This window comes from Phoca vitulina, unplaced genomic scaffold (genome assembly GCF_004348235.1).
Source record: "Phoca vitulina isolate PV1807 unplaced genomic scaffold, GSC_HSeal_1.0 scaffold4, whole genome shotgun sequence".
Classification (NCBI taxonomy): Eukaryota; Metazoa; Chordata; class Mammalia; order Carnivora; family Phocidae; genus Phoca; species Phoca vitulina.
This window is the reverse complement of record NW_022589707.1, coordinates 55,607,125-55,627,779: the sequence shown is the minus strand read 5'-3', so window position 1 is coordinate 55,627,779 and position 20,655 is coordinate 55,607,125. Positions and strand designations below refer to the sequence as shown.

General features: G+C 34.9%; 1 protein-coding gene across 4 annotated transcripts in view; it reads left to right on the top strand.

Moving 5' to 3' along the window:
* Positions 1-20,655, top strand: part of PHF14 (PHD finger protein 14) — a 235,529-nt gene that overhangs the window by 167,079 nt on the left and 47,795 nt on the right. For 2 of the 4 annotated variants that reach the window (XM_032402039.1, XM_032402040.1), the window contains one exon: positions 17,805-18,793. The exons of the other annotated variants lie outside the window; for them this stretch is intronic. In XM_032402039.1, coding sequence (XP_032257930.1) covers positions 17,805-17,816 — 12 coding nt within the window. In that variant the 3' untranslated portion in view covers positions 17,817-18,793. Of the gene's footprint in view, positions 1-17,804; positions 18,794-20,655 lie in introns of those variants that run through there. 4 annotated transcript variants of the gene reach the window in all.

The following is a 20,655-nucleotide window of genomic DNA, read 5'->3' as shown; positions in this document are numbered from 1 at the left end:
TTCAAGTCTTCTCCATTCTCTTCACCTTTTAATTAATTAATTCTGAGGAAGGTCCTTGATACTATGCAAATACCCTATTCCTCATCAAACTTTCATTTTCTGTTTTATTCAGTAGATTATATTGGTTATTACCATTTATTTTGATGTTCAGATTGTCCCAAATTTGGCTAATGGAAGCCACTTCAGGCTGTCTTCTGACACTTCAACCTAGCATCTATGTCCTTTTGACATGATCCCAGCAGTCTTTAAATACTTCCTTACTAAAGATGTTCCAGGCTCAACTATACTTTCCCTTTCCCTATTCTTGGAACCAGCCATTTCTCCAAGGAGCTCCATTTCCTTTCAGTGGAGAATGGTATTTAGAAACCAAGATGTGGGTGCTAGATGTGCTCATTGTTACTGCACTATTCCTTCTAGGTTGTCTCAGTAGACAGAGCCAAGGATTAGATGTATGTATACATACACATTTGCATCTATATTTCTGCCTTTATAGACATTGGAAACCATTCCACTTTTCTCCCTGACAGAAAACTGGATCCCATTATTCTTAAATATTATGTATTTTTAAAGATTTTATTTATTTATTTATTTATTTATTTATTTATTTATTTATTTATTTGAATGAGAGAGAAAGAGAGTGGAAGCAAGAGGGAGCCAACACAGGGCTTGATCTCACGACCCTGAGGTCATGACCTGAACTGAAACCAAGAGGCGGATGCTTAACCGAGGTGCCCCACATTATTCTTAAATATTTTTATATGATTAGTCCCCTGATAGAAAACTAATCTTAAAATATTTTTATGTGATTAGTCCCCTGATAGAAAACTAATCTCTTATCACTCTCCAATCTCACCCCACAAGGACACCTATTTTGCTTACTATAGCCTGATGGTTTTTATTTTTATTTTTTGTTTTTAAAGATTTTATTTATTTGACAGAGAGAGACACAGTGAGAGAGGGCACACAAGCAGGGGAAGTGGGAGAGGGAGAAGCAGGCTTCCCACGGAGCAGGGAGCCTGATGCGGGGCTCAATCCCAGGACCCTGGGATCATGACCTGAGCCGAAGGCAGACGCTTAACGACTGAGCCACCCAGGCACCCCAGTCTGATGGTTTTTAGACTGAATTGTTTGGGAGGAGGTGAGAGAGGGAATGAGGGTGGACATTTATATTTTTTACAAGCTCCCTAAATTATTTTAATGAGCAGTCAAGAATAAAGAATCTCTGTTTTATGTATATTAATTCTTCAGTTATTAAGAAAGATTTTAATCTAAAAATTAATTTTCAGAACTTTAAAACAAATATACACAATGCCTATAACCCAAGTGAAACATCAACAAACTACTTTAAAATTATGTTGTATACTTACATATAAGTTACAAGGTAGACTAAGTATTGTATTTTTTTTTTAAATATAGGGCACAGTTCACTATTCCGTCTTTTTCTAGAGTATACTTGATATAGATCTCAACAACTTCTGTCTGCTAAAACACCCAAAATGAAGGTAATTTATTTTGACATGGTTAAATGAACATGTATAAATGTTTTTTAAAGTGCTTCATCCACATCATATGTATTCACAAATTGTCACTAAGAATTTAAATGTTTATCACATAATTTACAGTGCCTGTGCCAGTTATGATTTTAACTTTTCATCCTTATTTAAGCTCTGTTTGGTGAAAAGCTATAGAGTATACATGACAGGTCATTATCTGACTACTACAAGATGAACTATCTTAGAATGGAGACCTCCATTTGGTTCATTCTTATTTGATCTATCTAGTGTACTACTCTTTTTGAGCAATAGTAAGTTGAATTCATATGCATAGAAATGTCATCTACATCCCTATGTAAGATTTTCTGGAACTACAAATGCAATAATACATGCCTGCTGAGGCAAATGGTACTGTTTGATAATCATTTGTATTAGATATCCCTGAGTAGGGAAAGTATGATTTTATTTTTTCATCTTTATTTTCTAGTTTTCTGCATTAGGCAACTAGAATTCTATAAACGGTATACCTGAGTAAAAACTACATATATAAATATTTATTTTCAAATAAAATATTCATTGTGAATTTTTCCCCTTTAAGAACTGAACAAAACAATCTCTCCAGGGAGTATATTGCCATGATACATTAAACAAGCACATTTAATCTGGTAATATTAGCTGTCTGAATTTTTTATATGATGAAAATTTATGAAAAATATAAAATTAAGGGGTGCCTGGCTGGCTCAGTTGGTGGAGCATGCGACTCTCGGGGTTATGAGTTCCAGCCCCATGTTGGGTGTAGAGATTACTTAAAGTAATCCTTTTAAAGTTCTTTTAAATTTGAAATCTATAACTGACCTTTTAAAAAGAAAAAGATTTTTAAAATATTTTAACTATTCATTTGACCTCTGGGATTTTGTCTAACATTAGGTTAAATTTTAAGTTTCTGGATTTAGCATGGTTGAGAAGTTGCTTTCAGGTAAAAATTGTACCATTTAACTGTATTAATTCAGTATTCTTCTAGCATTTGTATGACAAGCATTAAAGCTTAGAACAGTGCTTCAGCAAGTTTTACTGAGTTTCAGTTTGCCTTTTTACTGATACAGGTATGTAGAAGTCTGGAGACAAGTTGTTTATAAACATAAAATACTGTTTATACAGTATCTTAACAGTAGAATGCCATTGAACAAATCTGTGGTAGTTTGTAGACTTCCTAAAGGTCTGAGAATTAAAACTAGTATGGTTATCCTTGATGATAGTTGTAGTTACATATTTAAACTTTAGATTTCCTCTTTGCTATGTGGGATAAAGCCCACAATCTTCTAGTGGATCTTCTACCTTATATCTAGATTAAGTTCAGGATATTGCCATTTACTCTGGCATTTTCTATGGCAGGCAAGACTGTTTGTATAAATGTCTTATTTAAGCCCTTAGTTTCTGAGTGTTATAATTTTAGACTAGTAACAATGATTTGTGTATTCAATAAGAAGTAATAGTCATTAACAATTCCACTAATTATAGTTGGTACTGTGCTTTTTTTTTTAAGTAGAATGTATTTTTTTAAACTGAATATTTATGTACTGAACTGAACTTACTATTTGTCATTATTGCTTGCTCAGAGGTTCTTTACTTGATTGTCCTAGACATTTTCTGAAACCTATTCCAGGTAATATTTTTATCAAGTAACAGTTTTGAGCTAAACAAAGACTGTTGATTATTCTTTATAATAGAATTAGAATCTCTACTGATCTATTTAGTTCTGTTAACTTAAGGTAATTTTCATGGGGACTAAGTAATACATGTTAAGCATATTGGTATACTTTGATATGTCATGGGTCGGTATTCCTTAAGAATCTTTCTGAAAATATGATTTCTGTACTCCAGGTAAAGTTTGTCAGTGTTTATGACATATATTTGTATATATTTCAACATCATATTCATAGAAAGAAAATGGAACCTCTAAAATTAGAATTTTTTAATGTTAATAATTTGCAAAATTGAAAAACTAAATCAGTTTTTAGGTTACACTTACTACAAACTGGAAAAACCAAGCTATTTTCTAATTTAGATGGTATGTGGGCATGATGCATTTGCATAGCATGCTGTGGAATACCATATCTGATAAGAAACTAACTCATAACTGAGAGATAATCAAAGTACAGTAGGGTGCCAAACATGGGAATGCCTTTCAGAACTCACCAATTTTATACTATCCTTTAGTTTTTAAATCTTTTTTTTTAATTATATATATTTATATTATGTTGGAGGAAAAAGCCACCTACTAAAAATCTGGTAGTTAGGCTGAAGGATTTTCATTACAGAATTTAAAAAGTTAATAAGAATATTTTTACCTGTTAACCCAGGATTATTAAATTTGGATTATATAATATATTAATGTAAGAATTCAGAAGGAAGGTAGACTATATTAATTACGTAAACTTCCTATTCCAGTATTTATATATAATATAACAGTGAGAGACCTTGTTTGCTACAAAGAGATGGTCCTAGTTGAAATAGGGTAGCCCATTCTCAGAGTTGTGGAACTAACCTAAATAATAGGAAAGGCTTTAACTCCTAGCTTCAAAAAAACAGAGTGAGATTTCATGTATTCCCGCTACAAATAGTTTATTCCTTCTAATTTATTAAACATTTTAACTATTTCATCATTGTGTGGAATTACTTATCTGTTAAAAATTATAGGTTACTATGTATTGTGGTTTCAGAAGTACTGTTTATCTACAAGTAAGACTTCTTCAAAACTAAGCTAAGAAAATTCAAAGAATGACTCTGAAAGTTAATGGAATTGAGTTCTGAACTCAAATATATTTAATTATTCTAATGGTTCTAATAGAATCCTTACCAAGATTGATAAGATATTGTAGATTAGGGGTCGGGGACATAGCCAGAGTGTTATGCCATGTTACTTACATTTTAACATGTTCATTTTTTGACATTTCTGAAATTAGGGTGTGTGTCTATAAGCAGTTTGTATTTTTAAGTCAAAACATTTCTTTATTTCTTAAAAATTTGCCATTAAGTTTATGGAGTTTCTTATAATCTGAAGCATTGTTGAGTAACAAAACAGTAATTTAAAATATAGGGAAAGTCAAAGTATGCAATACATTGTAGAATAAAGAGCTTTATGAGCTTTGAAAAGAAACAGACTGGGTCCAGATATTAACTATTTATGATGCTTGTGACCTTTAGCAAGTTGCTTCAGTTCAGTGAGCTTCAGGTTGCTTATTTGTGAAAGGTTTAATGGCAATACTTGGAATAATAGATATCTCTTCTTATTCTTAAACAATAATTTTAGTTATAGAGAGAAAAGTTCAAAACTAGTGCTAATGTTCTGATTTTCTAATGTAAGAAATGTTTTTAAAAAGTAATCTGAAGAGCAGTTTTCTGTTTTATTTTTTGTCTTCACGTACCAAGTGTAAATCTTTTCTTGCCTCTTTCAGAGTTTCACACTAAACAGAGTAAGGTCATGTCTAACATTTCCATTCACAAAAAAGTCCATTGTTTTAATTTCTTGCTAGAGTTAAGCGGTGATGAAAGCTATCTTTCTAATTCATCTGTTTTTTAAACTAAGGCACCTATGGCTCTCTAAACTTTTTTACGTATTATACTATTCCATAAGGTATTTTTTCTGTCTATTGTGTTTCATTAGCACATAGTTTTTTTAATAATGATGGTAATGACTATTTCACATTGAATATAGAATTATGGTCCTCTGTGAATCACACAGATCGATACACTGATGTTTTTATTTTATAAGTAGAAGGCATATTATTTAGAAAGTAAAGGTTTACTGTCATATTTAAAACACTGGTTCTACCAAGAATTGAATAATAAAGACGTAACTGGTATGGGTATAAAAGGAAACTTGTTTTTAACTAAAGATAGATTTTGTTAATAGGTGAAGAAATACTCAAGAAATTTCCCATAGACTGTGGAGGGGTATTATTTCCTGGTTAAGGTCATGAAAACTATAAACCTGAAACTGAAATCAAAATAGGAAGTAAATAAAATGAAATTTAAAATTAAACGATTGAAGACAGGTGTAAGATAATTATGAGTTTACTTTGTCAAAGTATATAAAGTTTTTGATAATAAAAGATTTCATCGGGGGCGCCTGGGTGGCTCAGTCGTTAAGCGTCTGCCTTCAGCTCAGGTCATGATCCCAGGGTCCTGGGATCGAGTCCCACATCGGGCTCCCTGCTCAGCGGGAAGCCTGCTTCTCCCTCTCCCGCTCCCCCTGCTTGTGTTCCTGCTCTCGCTGTCTCTCTCTCTGTCAAATAAATAAATAAAATCTTTAAAAAAAAAAAAAAAAAAAAGATTTCATCAAGCCTAATGAATGACTTACAGAGAACAGGCATATATCAGCAACACATCCTTTTACCATCTAAATGTTTGAAAACTCCTAAGGATGGAAATGTAGAAGGTTATGGACTAGTCTTTCACATTCCTTGTGAAGCCTGGAAATTAAGGTTATTAACTTTTAGGGCATACTGTGTAAACATATTTGGAATTTCATAACATGATTATGTGAATTCAATATGTCTTTTTTTAAATTAATATATAATACATTATTTGTACAGGTCTGTGATTCATCAGTCTTACACAACAATATATCTTTTTTTTTTAAAGATTTTATTTATTTGAGAGAGAGTGCATGCACAAGTGGGGGGAAGGGCAGAGGGAGAGGGAGAGAGAGAATCTCAAGCTGAATCTCCTCTGAGCATGGAGCCTGACGCAGGGCTTGATTCCATGACCTTGAGATCATGACCTGAGCTGAAATCAGGAGTCAGGCGCTTAACCAACTAAGGCACCCAGGTGCCCCTTCAGTATGTCTTATTTCATTTATGCCAAGCGAAAGCCTCATTCTTTTTTCTTTTTTCTTTCTTTTTAAGATTTATTTATTTACTTGAGAGAGAGCACACGCATGCAAGCACGCAAGCAAGGGGAGGGGCAGAGGGAGAGGGAGAAGCAAACTTCCCACTGAGCAGGGAGCCAGGCATGAGGCTCAGTCCCAGGACCGGGGTCATGACCTGAGCGGAAGTCAGGTGCTTTACTGACAGAGCCACCCAGGTGCCCTTGCGAAAAGCCTCAGTAAAGAAATCTGTACTCATTCTCAGATGCTACTAATGTCTTTCTTTTGGAAAAGTAGATCTCAATATGTGCTTTACATGTATGAGTCAAAGGGTAGAGATTTATACATGTAAATTCTTCAGAGCCCTATCTTTACACCCCGTATTTCTTCTCCTCTCTGCCACCACTCCCCTGATTTCCAGTGGAAACCTTTAATAATATATTCTTCCTTAGTCATAGCATATAAATTTCTCTTACCTTCATGTTACTTTAAAAAATGAGTATCGGACTTTCTGGGAATATCAGATATGCTGCTTTTAACTTATTTTCCATTGGTAGAATGCTAAGTAAGGCAAATTATAAGACTGTGGTCCACACTATCTTGCCATGGCCCTAGCCTAGCCCTGTCCTGCTCCATATTAAATTATTAGCTTCAGTTCTTATTTTGATAGGGACTCAGAACTACCTTTAACTAAACTTTAATAAGTTAAGTGAACATCACTTTATTCCTTCTTGTGCTCTGTCAAAAATTTTTCAGTCTTCTGATTTACATCATAATTTGACATTTTCATCACTCGTCAATTCACATAGCCCAAATGCCAGTGATTTTTCCTCAAAGCCTACAAACCACCTGCACCATGATCTTCTAAAGTACTGTTAAATATGCAATTTGGAAGGCCCATACAGACCTGCGAAATCAGTATTTCTGGAATGGTGCTCAAGAATCAGCATTTTTATAAGCACCACAGGTGATAAGTAAAGTTTAAGAACCACTGCTTTTGACCCTAATTTCTTTTAAATTCCTTAGTTTTGTCTCTACTTCAAGTATTCACTTATTGTGCCTATAGACTGTCTTTCAACCCCCCAGGCAGATTCAAGGTAGACTGATGATAACCTGATTCAGGTTCAGTACAGTAGCATTCCTGGGTTACTAATATACCATATTCCCTTTCTTCTTTCCAATTTCTGGAATTGCTCAGCAACATCTTAAGGATCTTCTCTGAGCTATAAATTCAGTTTGCTCCCATGCAGAATCTTCCTCAATTACTCTGCTTCATCTTTTTTCTGCTGCTTCGCAGCAGTTAATACTGGTGGTTACTTCCTCCTTTTTACAAATGGCCTTCCCCCCTTTCAGTGAACTTATTTTCTCCTGGTTTTCTCCCTTCTTAGGAGACCATATATATCTTTGGTCTTTTTGATAGGCTTCTTTGGCTTCTTTTTGTAGTCTTCTTTTCTTACTTTGCCGGTGACAGCATCCATACCCGAAGCTGATCCAACCTGAAGCTGTCCAACTCCTCTCTTTTTTTTTCTCTTTTCTTTTCTTTTCTTTGCTTCTCTTCTCTTCTCTTCTCTTTTTTCTTTCTCTTTCCCTCCCTTCCTCCCTCTCTCCCTCCCTCACTCCTCCCCTCCCTCTCCTCTCTCCTCCCCCTCCTCCCCTTCCTCTTTCTTTCTTTCTTTCTTTCTTTCTTTCTTTCTTTCTTTCTTTCTTTCTTTCTTTCTTTCTTTCTCTTAGATTTATTTATTTATTTGACACACAGAGAAAGAGAGAGAGAAAAAGCACACAAGCAGGGGGAGCAGCAGGGAGAGGGAGAAGCAGGCTCCCAGGACCCCGGGATCATGACCTGAGGCAGAGGCAGACGCTTAACCAACTGAGCCACGCAGGTGCCCCAATCCATCTACTTTTTCTGAGTTAATGTTCATCAAGAGAGACTTTCTGCCTTCTAAAATATTACCCTTTGAAAAAAATTAAATATTACCCTTTGCCTAATAATTAAGACATAATTTAGTGATAAATTCACCAAATTTTAGTTGGCCATTTCCACTATCTAGTAGTCTACTGAGGAAAAACTAAAAAAATTTACAGTAGCAACTTCTAACAGGAAGGAGGAGCAGTGAGTTTTGGGTGAAGATGTAAAATGGTGTAATCACTTGGAACGCAGAATAAGTTCTGGTGATCTAATGAACAGCATTGTAACATAGTTAACAGTACTGTATTATATACTTGAAAGTTGCTAAGAAAGTAGATCTTAAGTGTTTTCATCACAAAAAAAGAGATGGTAATTATGTGACATGATGGATGTGTTAACTAACAGTAGTGGTAATCATTTTGCGGTATATGTGTATCAGATCAACATGTTGCACACCTTAAAATGTACACAGTGTTATATGTCAATTATATCTCAATAAAGTTGGGGAAAAAAAAAAAGAATTACTACAAAGTTTAAATAGCAATTTATCTAAGTAGGAGAATTCTTATCAACTTGATCTCCAAGTGAAATATTGTTCTGGACATATGCTTAAATATGCTGTAATTGAGGTGTCAGACTTTGAGTTTTCTTTAACTTTAAAGCTAGAGAGTAATAATTCAAAATAGCAGTTTTTAATATAATTAACATCCTTCATATAAAATCTTGCTTTAAAAAAATGTATGCTTGTCTTTTTCTCTTTATTTTTGAATTTTCTCTGACTCAGCTTTTCTGGAGAAAATTGGAATCAGAAAAGAAATTACATACATGTGTTTTTTTTAGTTTCTTACAAATTACATGGTCATTATAGAATATTTGGAAAATTTTTAAAAACATAAAGAAAAATCTTTAAAATTACCTACAGGGGCACCTGGGTGGCTCAGTCTGTTAAATGGCTGCCTTTGGCTCAGGTCATGACCCCAGGTTCCTGGGATCGAGCCCCAGAAATTAGGCTCCCTGCTCAGCCAGGAGTCTGCTTCTCCCACTCTGCCCCCCACTTGCTCTCTCTCTCTCTCTCAAATAAATAAAATCTTGAAAATTACCTGCAATTATAGTACCTATAGGCATCACATTTCTGCTCATGTTTCAGTAGTATATCCTACTACAACCTACTCTTTAAAAATTTCAATCATATTATATATTCTGTCATATAACGGGTTTTTTTTTTAAATGTAACTGTGTATGTGACCATTTTCCATGATTTTAGATACTTTTTTCTAACCAGATTTTTTTTTTAACCGGATTTTTTAGTACTGTACATTTCTTTGCACAGATATACTCTTGGTGTAATTTCTGGGTCAAAACACTGAGCATCTTTAATATAAGAAAGTATAATTTTAGAAATAATAGCAGTTAACATTTATTGAGTACCTCTACATGCCTAGCATTATTTAAGCACTTAAAATGTATCATCTCATTTACTCCTCACCACAGTCTTTAAGGTAGTTACTGATTTTATCTCCTTTGTGTGGGGAAAAAAGTGAGGTTCAGAGAAGGATTACACACCTAAGTGGTATAACGGTGATTCAGACCCTGATCTGCCTGATTCTGGAGTCTGTGTTTTAGAAACTTGCTTTCCTATATTGAAATAGGTATTTTCTATTCCTTGTTGCATGTGATTCTCAAATTAGATTTTGTCCTGAAGTCATTGTAAATTTTCATAATGTAGAAACTCAGATAATTTTGTATTATAAATAAACACCACTATAATAGGAAAAGGAAAAATACCTTTATTGTTAAGTAGGATCTGTTTTGGTGTTTTCTAGTGAATAGCGGAATGAATAAAGCCTAGAGGTAATTCTTAAAACAGATGAATTAATTAAAGATGGTCCTACTGTAAGGTGTAGAATATAGACTGTAACTTCTCAAGGCCCTTTCTTCATAAAAATTGAACGAAATGATTATCTTTGTTAAGGGAGTTACCACTTTACAATATGGATGATTTATATAGACCCAGCAGAATCTAATCTATTGTATTATTTTTTCATTAGGCACTAAGTACTATATTTTTGCTGAATCAAATACTGTATCTTAATATTTGTCATTAATTGTGAAGTTTGAAAACCTGTACTGTGAAAAGAAAGTAAAAGCAGCCACATTTAGTTTCTTTGCAAAGATAGTTTAAGAATGTTAGGATTTGTGCAGTGTCAGCCATTTTGTGTACAAACTGGAAGGTTTTATATATTTTTTTAAAATATCAGCATTCTTTTACAGAAAAAATTCCTCTTATTCAAAAACAATACCTTATAAGTGGATCAAATACTAATTATGCAATTTAGATTCATTTGGATTAATTCTTTTGTTAATTTTTTTGTCAGCTAGAGAGTATGAAATTATTACCTAATTTATAGTTAAAAAATATCTTCCCCCGCCCCTTGGCAGATAAAGATCCATATGTGTAACTGTGTTGTTCTGCTGTATTTCTACCTGTGACCTAGCACAGCCATCTATGTTCTTTTGTGATTTCAGACTTCTACAAGTTTTTTTAGCATTAATATATTGTTCTCTTTTTTTCCTGTGAACTATATTCATATGCTAAATTTAAACTCTGGTCACCTAAGATGCAATTTATTTTAATGTTTTCTCTGAAGGTTTCTTAAAGGTTTATGTTGTAGTGTTATATCTTCATTGAAGTTAAGTTGGTTTTTTGTTAAATGTACCTTCAATAATGGCTACAAATGATTATCTGGTTCGCTGGCTTGAAATCTTTAAAGTATGCATATAGAGGTTACAATTTTTAAGAATCACTTTGAAAAGTTCAGGCTGCATCAGTGCATTTTTATCAGTTCACTTTTGTGTTCCTGAGGGACTACACTATTTTCTCAACTTTCAAAGACATTACATTATATATAGTATTGTGTAAATTCTGTTTCTAGATCCGATTTCTAGATTTACATTACCAGATATTTGTGAATCAGTTTCCAAAGCACAGATAGATAGCTTAAAGCAAGTCATGAATATAAGGTATTTCAGCATTATTTCCTTATTTTAATGCAGCAGTTTCAACATATATCCCACAAAACAACAAAAGTCATTACTTAATAATTCAGTTTAAAATGTATTCTAGTATCCAGTCATTAAATTTACTTATCACTTATTAATTTTTCCTTCAAGTCATTTTACGATTGTGAATGAAATAGATATTTTCAGAAAACATTCTCCTCTTTTACAAGAAGGTGAAGTGCTGTATAATTTAGACACTGTCTTTTGTCTGTCTTTTCCCTGTGACATTTAATGACAATGTGGAAGCTTTAACCTGTTTGCAGCATAATGACTATATTAAGGACCATCTTACTCCCCATTTTTTTTTTTTTTTGAGTGCTCCCAAGTCTACTACTCATGAATCTAATTTTTGCAGTGAGATAAACTTTCTTTATGATTTAGCTGTTCCAAAATGCCCCAGTTTTTTCTCCTCTACTCTTTCTTCCATCCTCATTTTTCCCCTAAGGTGTAATGAATACTCTATGTATTTGTGGTCTTTTATCAGTAAAAACCTTCCCTAGGATAGGAACCTCTCTAATAGGGTCAAATATAGTTAGTTGCTTTTATTTTTTTTTTTAAGATTTTATTTATTTATTTGACAGAGAGAGACACAGCAAGAGAGGGAACACAAGCAGGGAGAGTGGGAGAGGGAGAAGCAGGCTTCCCGCAGAGCAGGGAGCCCGATGCGGGGCTCGATCCCAGCACCCTGGGATCATGACCTGAGCTGAAGGCAGACACTTAACGACTGAGCCACCCAGGCGCCCCTAGTTAGTTGCTTTTTAAATTAATATTATTATTTTTTTACTCACCATAGCAATTTGGAAAAAAAAAAAATCCTACAGTCTGCAATTGACACCTTTAAATAAAAACTCTTCAAATTAATTTTAAGTGAAGAGTATATAAGACAATAGAAGTGGTCTTACCTGTTCTCCATATTAAATGCTTTAAAGACTATCCAGATTCCTATTTTTAAAATACTAGTCTTTCATTTTTATTCAGACATAAATAAATTTTGTTCTTGAATTTAAGACAAGGTACAAACAGGGACACCTGGGTGGCTCAGTCAGTTTGGCAGCTGCTGTCGGCTCAGGTCATGATCCCAGGGTCCTAGGATCGAGCCCCGCATCCGGCTCCTTGCTCAGCAGGAGCCTGTTTCTCCCTCTGCCTGCCGCTTTCCCTGCTTGTGCTCTCTCTCGGTCTCTGACAAATAAATAAATAAATAAAAAGCTTTTAAAAAATTTAAGACAAGACACAAACAGAAAGCAACTTAATTCTTTCTTCCTAGGGCCTTTAAACAAGCTGTGTTGGATCTTCTTTTCTCTAGTGACTCTAGGACATACCTCATGGCTTTTCCAGTCTCCTTAAGGTATTAATAGTCTTTTTTTTTTTAATATAAAAAATCCAGTCTAGTTTAATGTCAAGGCTTCATTCTCTCAACAAGTTCAAAGCTTCTCCTCTCCCCAGCTGAGGTCTGCTTCAAACTGGAAAAGCTATAGTTTGATGGGGGCCATACTGGACTTTGATGCTTTTCCCTGCTTTCTTTTGTGGGTTTTTGGTGATCTCTCATTGTTTTGGCTTGTCTACCTGCAGTTCCTTTGATGTGAGTGAGAGATGGATGCCTTCTCCTTACTTACAACTCATTTTTAGAACTTAAGTTCTTTTTGTTTCCTCTTTGCTTGGTGTCACCTCATTCCCACTAGGCTGTCCTCTGGCTAAATCCCTTCCTAGATAACCAGAATCTTGCTCTCTTTCACATCTCATTATTATTCCTAGGATAAGCGCATATACACACACCCCTGCCCTGCAGGCTCAGGCAAGCAGTCATTCTGCGTGTGGCCCTGATCTTTTTTCTCCGCTACTCTGGCACTACGGCTAGACAGACGTGCGTCACCATTCCGTCTCTGTGACCCTCAGACTCCTAGGGGCAACTCTCTGAGTACCTTTCAGAAAATCCCTCTCATATAGGGACTCCCTTTAAACTGCCTCTTCTAAAGAAATCCTTGCTCTCTTGTCTCACCTATGCTGTCTTCAGGCTTCTTTGATGAGTTGCCAGACCAATTTTTATATGTGTGAGACTTGGACGTAAATATTTTTTGAAATATTTTATCAGTGCATATCTTTACAAAAATGAAATTTCAAACTGTTTATGATAGAGAAAATTTCACCCATCCCATGAATCCTTTAATGTATGTCAAATACCCTGTCACCATGACTCAAATCATGATCTTTTTCTTAGTTTTTCTACTTCTTCAAATACATTCTTCTAGTTCCTCAACTCTTCAAGACCCCTAGGCCCTCATCTTCCTTCTGATTTTATTCCTCTCCCCTTACTAAACTATTTTTTGGGCATTTAATATTACACTTTCAAAAAAAACATTAGAGCCGGGGCGCCTGGGTGCTCAATCGGCTAAGTGTCTGCCTTCTGCTCAGGTCATGATCCCAGGGCCCTGGGATCGAGCCCCGCATCGGGCTCCCTGCTCAGCGGGAAGCCTGCTTCTCCCTCTCCCACTCCCCCTGCTTGTGTTCCCTCTCTCGCTGTGTCTCTCTGTCAAATAAATAAAATCTTTAAAAAAAAAAAAAAAATTAGAGCCTTCTAATTCCCCAGCTTTCTCTGGATCCATTGTACTGTTTCATCGTAACTGTTTTTTGTTTTTTTTCTGGCCAGAAATAACTGGAGAAATTTATGAACTTAGGTTCACATGTGAGCTCCTTATCAAATATCTTATAGCAGCTATATCAGATCTTTGCCACATATATCAAGTCTCAGTTTTATGTCCAGCACCCTCATTTTTTCAAGATAACTCTGGCCCATATCCCCATCGTATCTCCTCTCAACCTGACATAGTCCTTCATGCTTTTCCTAATTCAAACTTTGTTACTTTCCCTACCTTAGTCTCTTATTTCCTGTCTCCAAAGGAGACAAAATGTTGTTTACTTTTGTTCTTTATTCCCCAAATCACCTTTCTCTTCAGAATCTAGGTTTCTATTCTCATTAAGTCATTCTACAATCTTTTCCAAATCAGTCTTTTTGAAAGACCATTTTTCACATGTCTTTCTAGGTTAAAAACTCCAGGAAGGAGTTCTCTGTTGTCCATACTGTAGGACAGACATCAGGGTTTTATCCCTGACTTCCAAGGCCATCTGTAATCTGCCTCCATACTAATACTCCAAATAGCTCTGTCTCCCTTTCTCTCCCTCTTCCGTTCCTGCTTCACTCTGCTCTCTCTTTTATAAGTATGAGTGTATTTTTTAAATTAATTGTTCAGCCTAAGTTCCAGTTTCTCTATAATCTTTAGGATGAGACTGAATTTCTTTTTCATTTCTTTGCTAGACTGTGCATTTGGCATTTAGTAGATGTTTCTTTGCATTCTTACTCATCTTTTTATGTCTAAGTTCTTTTTACCAGCTAGATTACAAACATGTATGGCAGAGAGTATTTCTTTCATACTTTCTTGAAGACAAGGAGTCTCAGCGTTATATATAATTTTTTCTAAGATAGATTTAAAATTGCTTCTAGTATTTCTTCACTGCTAGCTTATTTCCTATTAGTTATTAAAATTATTTTTTAAAGTTTTATTTTGCTGAATGGCAGTAGAAGTAGTGCAGGGTCTACTTTTTGCCTTAGATGCCCAAGGCTATTTGTTGAAAAAACAAATGATGTCTGAAACATAAATTTCTGCCAGCCGTGACCCAGATATGCATAAAAGACCTAGAGTAAGAGACATAAAATATCTGTTCAGCAAATTTAAAATAATACCTTTTCTTAGGAATGGTTGCTATTCCTGTCTAGTTCCCTCAGAATTTCTGTTAACATTTATGAGTACCTGTTGATTATTTGTAGTATATTTCTTTGGAATAGAGATACAGTTTTAAATTAAAAAGAAATTGTTTCCTCCAGAATGAAGAACACCAGGGTTGTCTAAGAGGGTAAAACTAATCTGAAAGAAAATGTCCATTTCATATTTTTTGTACGTAAATTAAGAAGAAATACTTATTACTGGTATTTTCTTTCTCTTGATGGCCCTACCAATATGTCTGCAACAATAACCTGATTTTATTGAATGAAAATCTGTATCATATTCAAAAGATATGCTACACACTGTACTAGGTGCTTGAGATATACTAAGATAATCAGACATTGGGCTGCCTGGGTGGCTCCATCTGCCTTAAGCTCAGATCGTGATCTGAGGGTCCTGGGATCGAGCCTCATGTCAGGCTCCCTGGGAGTCTGCTTCTCTCTTTCGCTCTGACCTTCTCCCCACCCCCCGCCGCGCCTTGTTCTCTCTTGCTCATTCTCACCCTCTCGCTCGCTCTCGCTCATGCTGTCTCTCAAATAAATAAAATCTTTGAAAAAAAAAATCAGACATGAATCTGGCCCTTAAAAAACTTAACATTCTGGGGTGCCCGGGTGGCTCAGTAGTTAAGCATCTGCCTTCGGCTCAGGTCATGATCCCAGGGTCCTGGGATCGAGCCCTGCATCGGGCTCCCTGCTCAGCAGGAAGGCTGCTTCTCCCTCTCCCACCGACCCCCCCGCTTGTGTTCCCTCTCTTGTTGTCTCTCCCTCTCTGTCAAATAAATAAATAAAAAATCTTAAAAAAAAAAACAAAACTTAATGTTCTATTAGGATAGATAAGACATGTATGCATATAATCATAATACAAGATTTAAAGTGTTAAATGCCATTAGAAGGTATAAAGAAGCTACTCTGGGAATTTAGAGACTAAGAACATTAGTCTTTCAGCTCCAAGAATCAAAAAGAAATTGGTGGATAATACATCATTTGAATGGAATTACGAAAACTAAGTAGGATTTGATAAGAATATAAGTGAGGATAGGCTAAGTTATGCAACATACACCCCCAAATCCCAAATTTTTAGTGGATTAACACAAGTTGAATTCTCATACAAGTAACATGTCATTACAGATCGGCAGAGCTACTTTGCACATCATAGTAACTTGGGGACCCAAGCTAATCATAGTTTTATTTTAACATATATGGTCCTTGGCACTGTAGCAGGAAATATGGCAAATTGCAGAACGGCTTTTGGAAGCTGACACATATCATTTCAGTTTACCTTCCACAAATTACATAGTTAAACCTACCTTTAAGAAGCCAGGGAAATATAATGCTACCATGTGCTACCACACTTCAAAGGCCTTTCTGGTATTTGAAGCAGCATAGGGGAATCCTTGGAGAGAAAAGGTGTGTGTACGATTTCTGTGGAGGAAACTGCATAATAGTTTGAAAAGTCATGTAACAGTTACTAATATGTTTTTTAATTTTTTTGTTGTTTTAAATAAAATATTTTTCGGAGCAGTTTTAGGTTTTACAGAAAAACTCAGTGGCAAGTATAGAGAGTTCCCATATGCCCCCTCATTCCTGCCCTATTATTAACATCTTGCATTAATGTGGTACATTTGTTAACCTCAGGTTCACATTAGGGTTACACAGCTAGTTAATGGCAGAGTTATGACCAGGTTAGTGCTAGTTAGTACTCCTACAGTCATTTGTTAATCTATCACTGAGCACTTCAGAAATTATCGTATGTTGTCATTAAATCTGTTCAGTGATTAAAAATAAGTTTAGTGCTAAAATATATATACCTAATTTTGCAAAAACATAAGTCAACTCAAACTGTATAACAATATACAGTGAATGATTAGGGAGAGAAACACAAATTCTTTTTAAGTAAGCTTTGTCAAAAGACTAATTCTTGCATTATATGAACACTTGCACATACATACCCTGATTTCTTTGTGTACTGGCACTAGAACCCACCTCTTTCCTCACTTGGCATACCCTTCTAAGGCCTGTAAACTTGATTTTATTCTGTCATCAGTGTCCCTCATTACTTCTTCTGGCACAATGTTTCCTGAGAAATTAGTCTCTTAGATGTTCTCAGTGTTCCTGTAATTTTAGTCAAATAGTCTGCTTCAAGAACAGACTCAAAATCATATTGTCTAGGTAAGTGTATAAATTTGGGTAAGTGACTTAATCTCTCTGCCTCATTTCCTCATTTTAAAATGGAGACAATAATAATACCTACTCATCAGGGCTTTGGGGGGCTATTTTATCTGTGTTTTAGAGTCTGATAACAATGTCAGCCTGACCAGTACCTGATTCACTCTTCCATTTAGTTGCATGTCCACAAGAAAAAGAAATGAAATGATTTTTCACTAAGATAAAGATGAAATATATATATATTTTCTGTCTATTTCCAAAACACTGAGAACAGCACATGCCTTGTTTTCATTTTTTTCTTCATTTGAGGACCATCTAAAATTATTTTAATAGAATGTTGGCTATAACTATAATTTTTAAAAGACTCCATAAAAATTTAAGTTTAAGCAAGTGTTAATATTTTTGTACATTTTTCACGGTAAAGAAATGTCTTTTTTTCCATTTCAAGTCCAACTTTGTTAAGGAGCACAGTTTCCTGCATTGGTGATGTTAAATGTAACTTTAGCTTTCAATTCATTGCTGTGGTTGTGTTTCCAGAGCCTGCTGTAAGAGATAAACCCATTGCAAATGAAGACAGCATTCATTTTCTTCCACCTCAGGCCACACAGAATTGATTGAGGTAATAAAATGACAGCAACTTGTAATATACTGAAGGCTCTTTAATTCGAAAACGAGTTCTAACCTGATTCAGAGCTTGTTTAAAGCTAATTTATAGCTTGCATAATTTTTAGCCAGCCGACCAAGGTAATGGATGATACATGAAAACTAATAAAGAATTAACTTATGATACATTCACACTTGTTTTGTTAAAGTCAACTGGTATTAAAAAACCTAGGTGGGAGCAGAATGGTAGAAATAATAATTGGTAAGCTTTGCCTCACATAAGTAGCATTGTTGACAACAGTTTAAATTTTTCATCATCTCATTTCAGACCTAACTTCTTGTCCTGTCTTCGTAAAATCAGTTCTCTTTGCATTTCTTGTATTTTAAGGTCCTTCATTTCTCATCACGTCTATATTAAGGTCAGTGAGAGGCTGGGTACAGTTGCAGAGGCTGTAACTGCCACAAGGACAAATGTACTGTAGGCCGTGGTGACAGTGCTGCTGCTAACTAGTTCTGTCAGCATTTGATCTTTTTCAAGATGCAAGCTGAACGGAATTAGAACTCTTCAGTTTTATTTGGGCTCAAAAAAAATCCATAGGCTTTTGGCCTTTGTGGGCTGTTTTTCTCTCTTTATTTGAACATTTTTTGACCCACAAATAATATAACTACCATAGTAAAGTATTTTGTACTATGAATGAGGCCAGATTTTCAGAAATTTCATGTCAGCATTCATGAGTAAAAATGGATTACATTTTTCTTTTTTGTATTTAAATCCTTTGCATGGTAATAACTTTTACCCTTAAAAAAAAAAAAAACATGGAGGATGAGCATGTCTTTTGTCATATGCTATTATTATAGATCCTAGAAAATGATGAAAAGAATTTTTTTAAGATTTATTAGCGAGAGAGAGCAAGAGAAAGAGAGCATGAACGGGGGAGGGGCAGACGGAGAGGGAGAAGCAGACTTCCTGCTGAGCAGGGAGCCTGACTCGGGGCTCCATCCCAGGACCCTGGGATCATGACCTGAGCTGAAGGCAGACCCGTAACTGACTGAGCCACCCAGGTGCCCCAAAATGATGAAACTTTGAGAAGAGCATTTACCATCCTTAACCATATGTATCACACTTGTACATTGCAAATGTTTTGGCTATCTAAGCTAAAAATGTCAGTAAATGTATATAAACATAGGTTTAGATATATGAGATTGTACTCTCATATTCTGTAGTTTCTTCAGTAAAGCTTGTCTAGATAACTTGTAAGGTATTAAGACAAAAAGATTATGGTTAATCTAATTCTGACCATAATAAACATGGCCATAATTATTTTAATTACTCTTGAAAATTATAAAGCAGTACATGCTTATTATAGAATAATATAGAAAGATGAAAATAAAAATCATTCAGGGAATAACCATTGCTCGCATTTTGTTATTTTTTCTATGTGTATTTTTAAAAATCTTAACATAATATGACATATGCATGCATTCTCAGTAGGGGCAGTGTTGCTCCAAGGGGGCAAAAATTGGTTCTCACAGGAGTAAGAACAAAAGAGGGTTTGTGACCCTCCACTCTTCAACCTTTTCTGATAAAATCTTACTCTTAGTATTTAATTTCTTTCAGTTTTTCTTGGGTATCACACAAGTAGTACTGTCATTAAGATTCATGAAAAAATATACAAAATGTATAATGATCAGTAATACAGAACAATGAAACAGATGGTTATGATCACATGACATTCCATCAATTGCTTGATCTTGAAGTTATTTCACACAAGGTGGCTACACGTGCCTGTTGGCTGCTATTGGCTGTCTTGTGGATGTTGTTTATGCTTGATCTTCAGTGCTTTTGTGTATAACAGGCTTTGAGAATGAATAAAAATAGATTATTTAATATTACAAAAATTATTTAATCCGTCATTATATCAGTTGCTGAAATGAGAACATACAATATATGAATGATTATTTCATTCATATATTCTAGTTATATTCTCTTATCAAGTGAAACCTAAAGTTCACTAAAATTTTAAGACCTACTTAATTTTTTTGGTTAGTTTTGCTGGAAATATAATAGTTTGAGTGACTTAAGACGATTTTACATTGTTACATGTAAAAGAATTTTACATTCTTACATGTTTATATGTAACGACATTTTAATTTTTAAATCTTGTAATGTTTTATAAATTTTTAAAGTATAGTTGACAGTGTTACGTTAGTTTCAGGTGTACAGCATCATGATTTGACAGGAGTATGCAGGATGTTTTGCTCATCACAAGTGTCGCTGCATCTGTCACCATACAGTGCTGTTGCGGTGCCATCGACTGTTCCCTGTGCTGTGCCTTCTGTCCCTGGGACTTCTTCATTCCATAACTGAGAGCCTGTTATCTCCCACTCCCCTTCATCCATTTTGCCCATTATCCCACTCCCCTCCCATCTGGCAACCATCAGTTTATTCTCTGTATTTATAGGTCTAGTTCTGCTTATTATTTGTTTATGCATTTGTATTTTTTAAAATTCCACATATAAGTGAAATTTATGGTATTTGTCTTTCTAGGTCTGACTTGTTTCACTTAGCATAGTATTCTCTAGGTCTATCCATGTTGTCACAAATGACAAGATCTCATACTTTTCTGTTGCTAATATTATTCCATTGTGTGTGTATATCACATCTTCTTTATCCATTCATCTATTGATGGACACCTAGGTTGCTTCCATATTTTCACTATTGTAAACAGTGAGGCAGTAAACACAGGGGTACATATATCTTTTTGAATCAGTGTTTTTTGTTTTT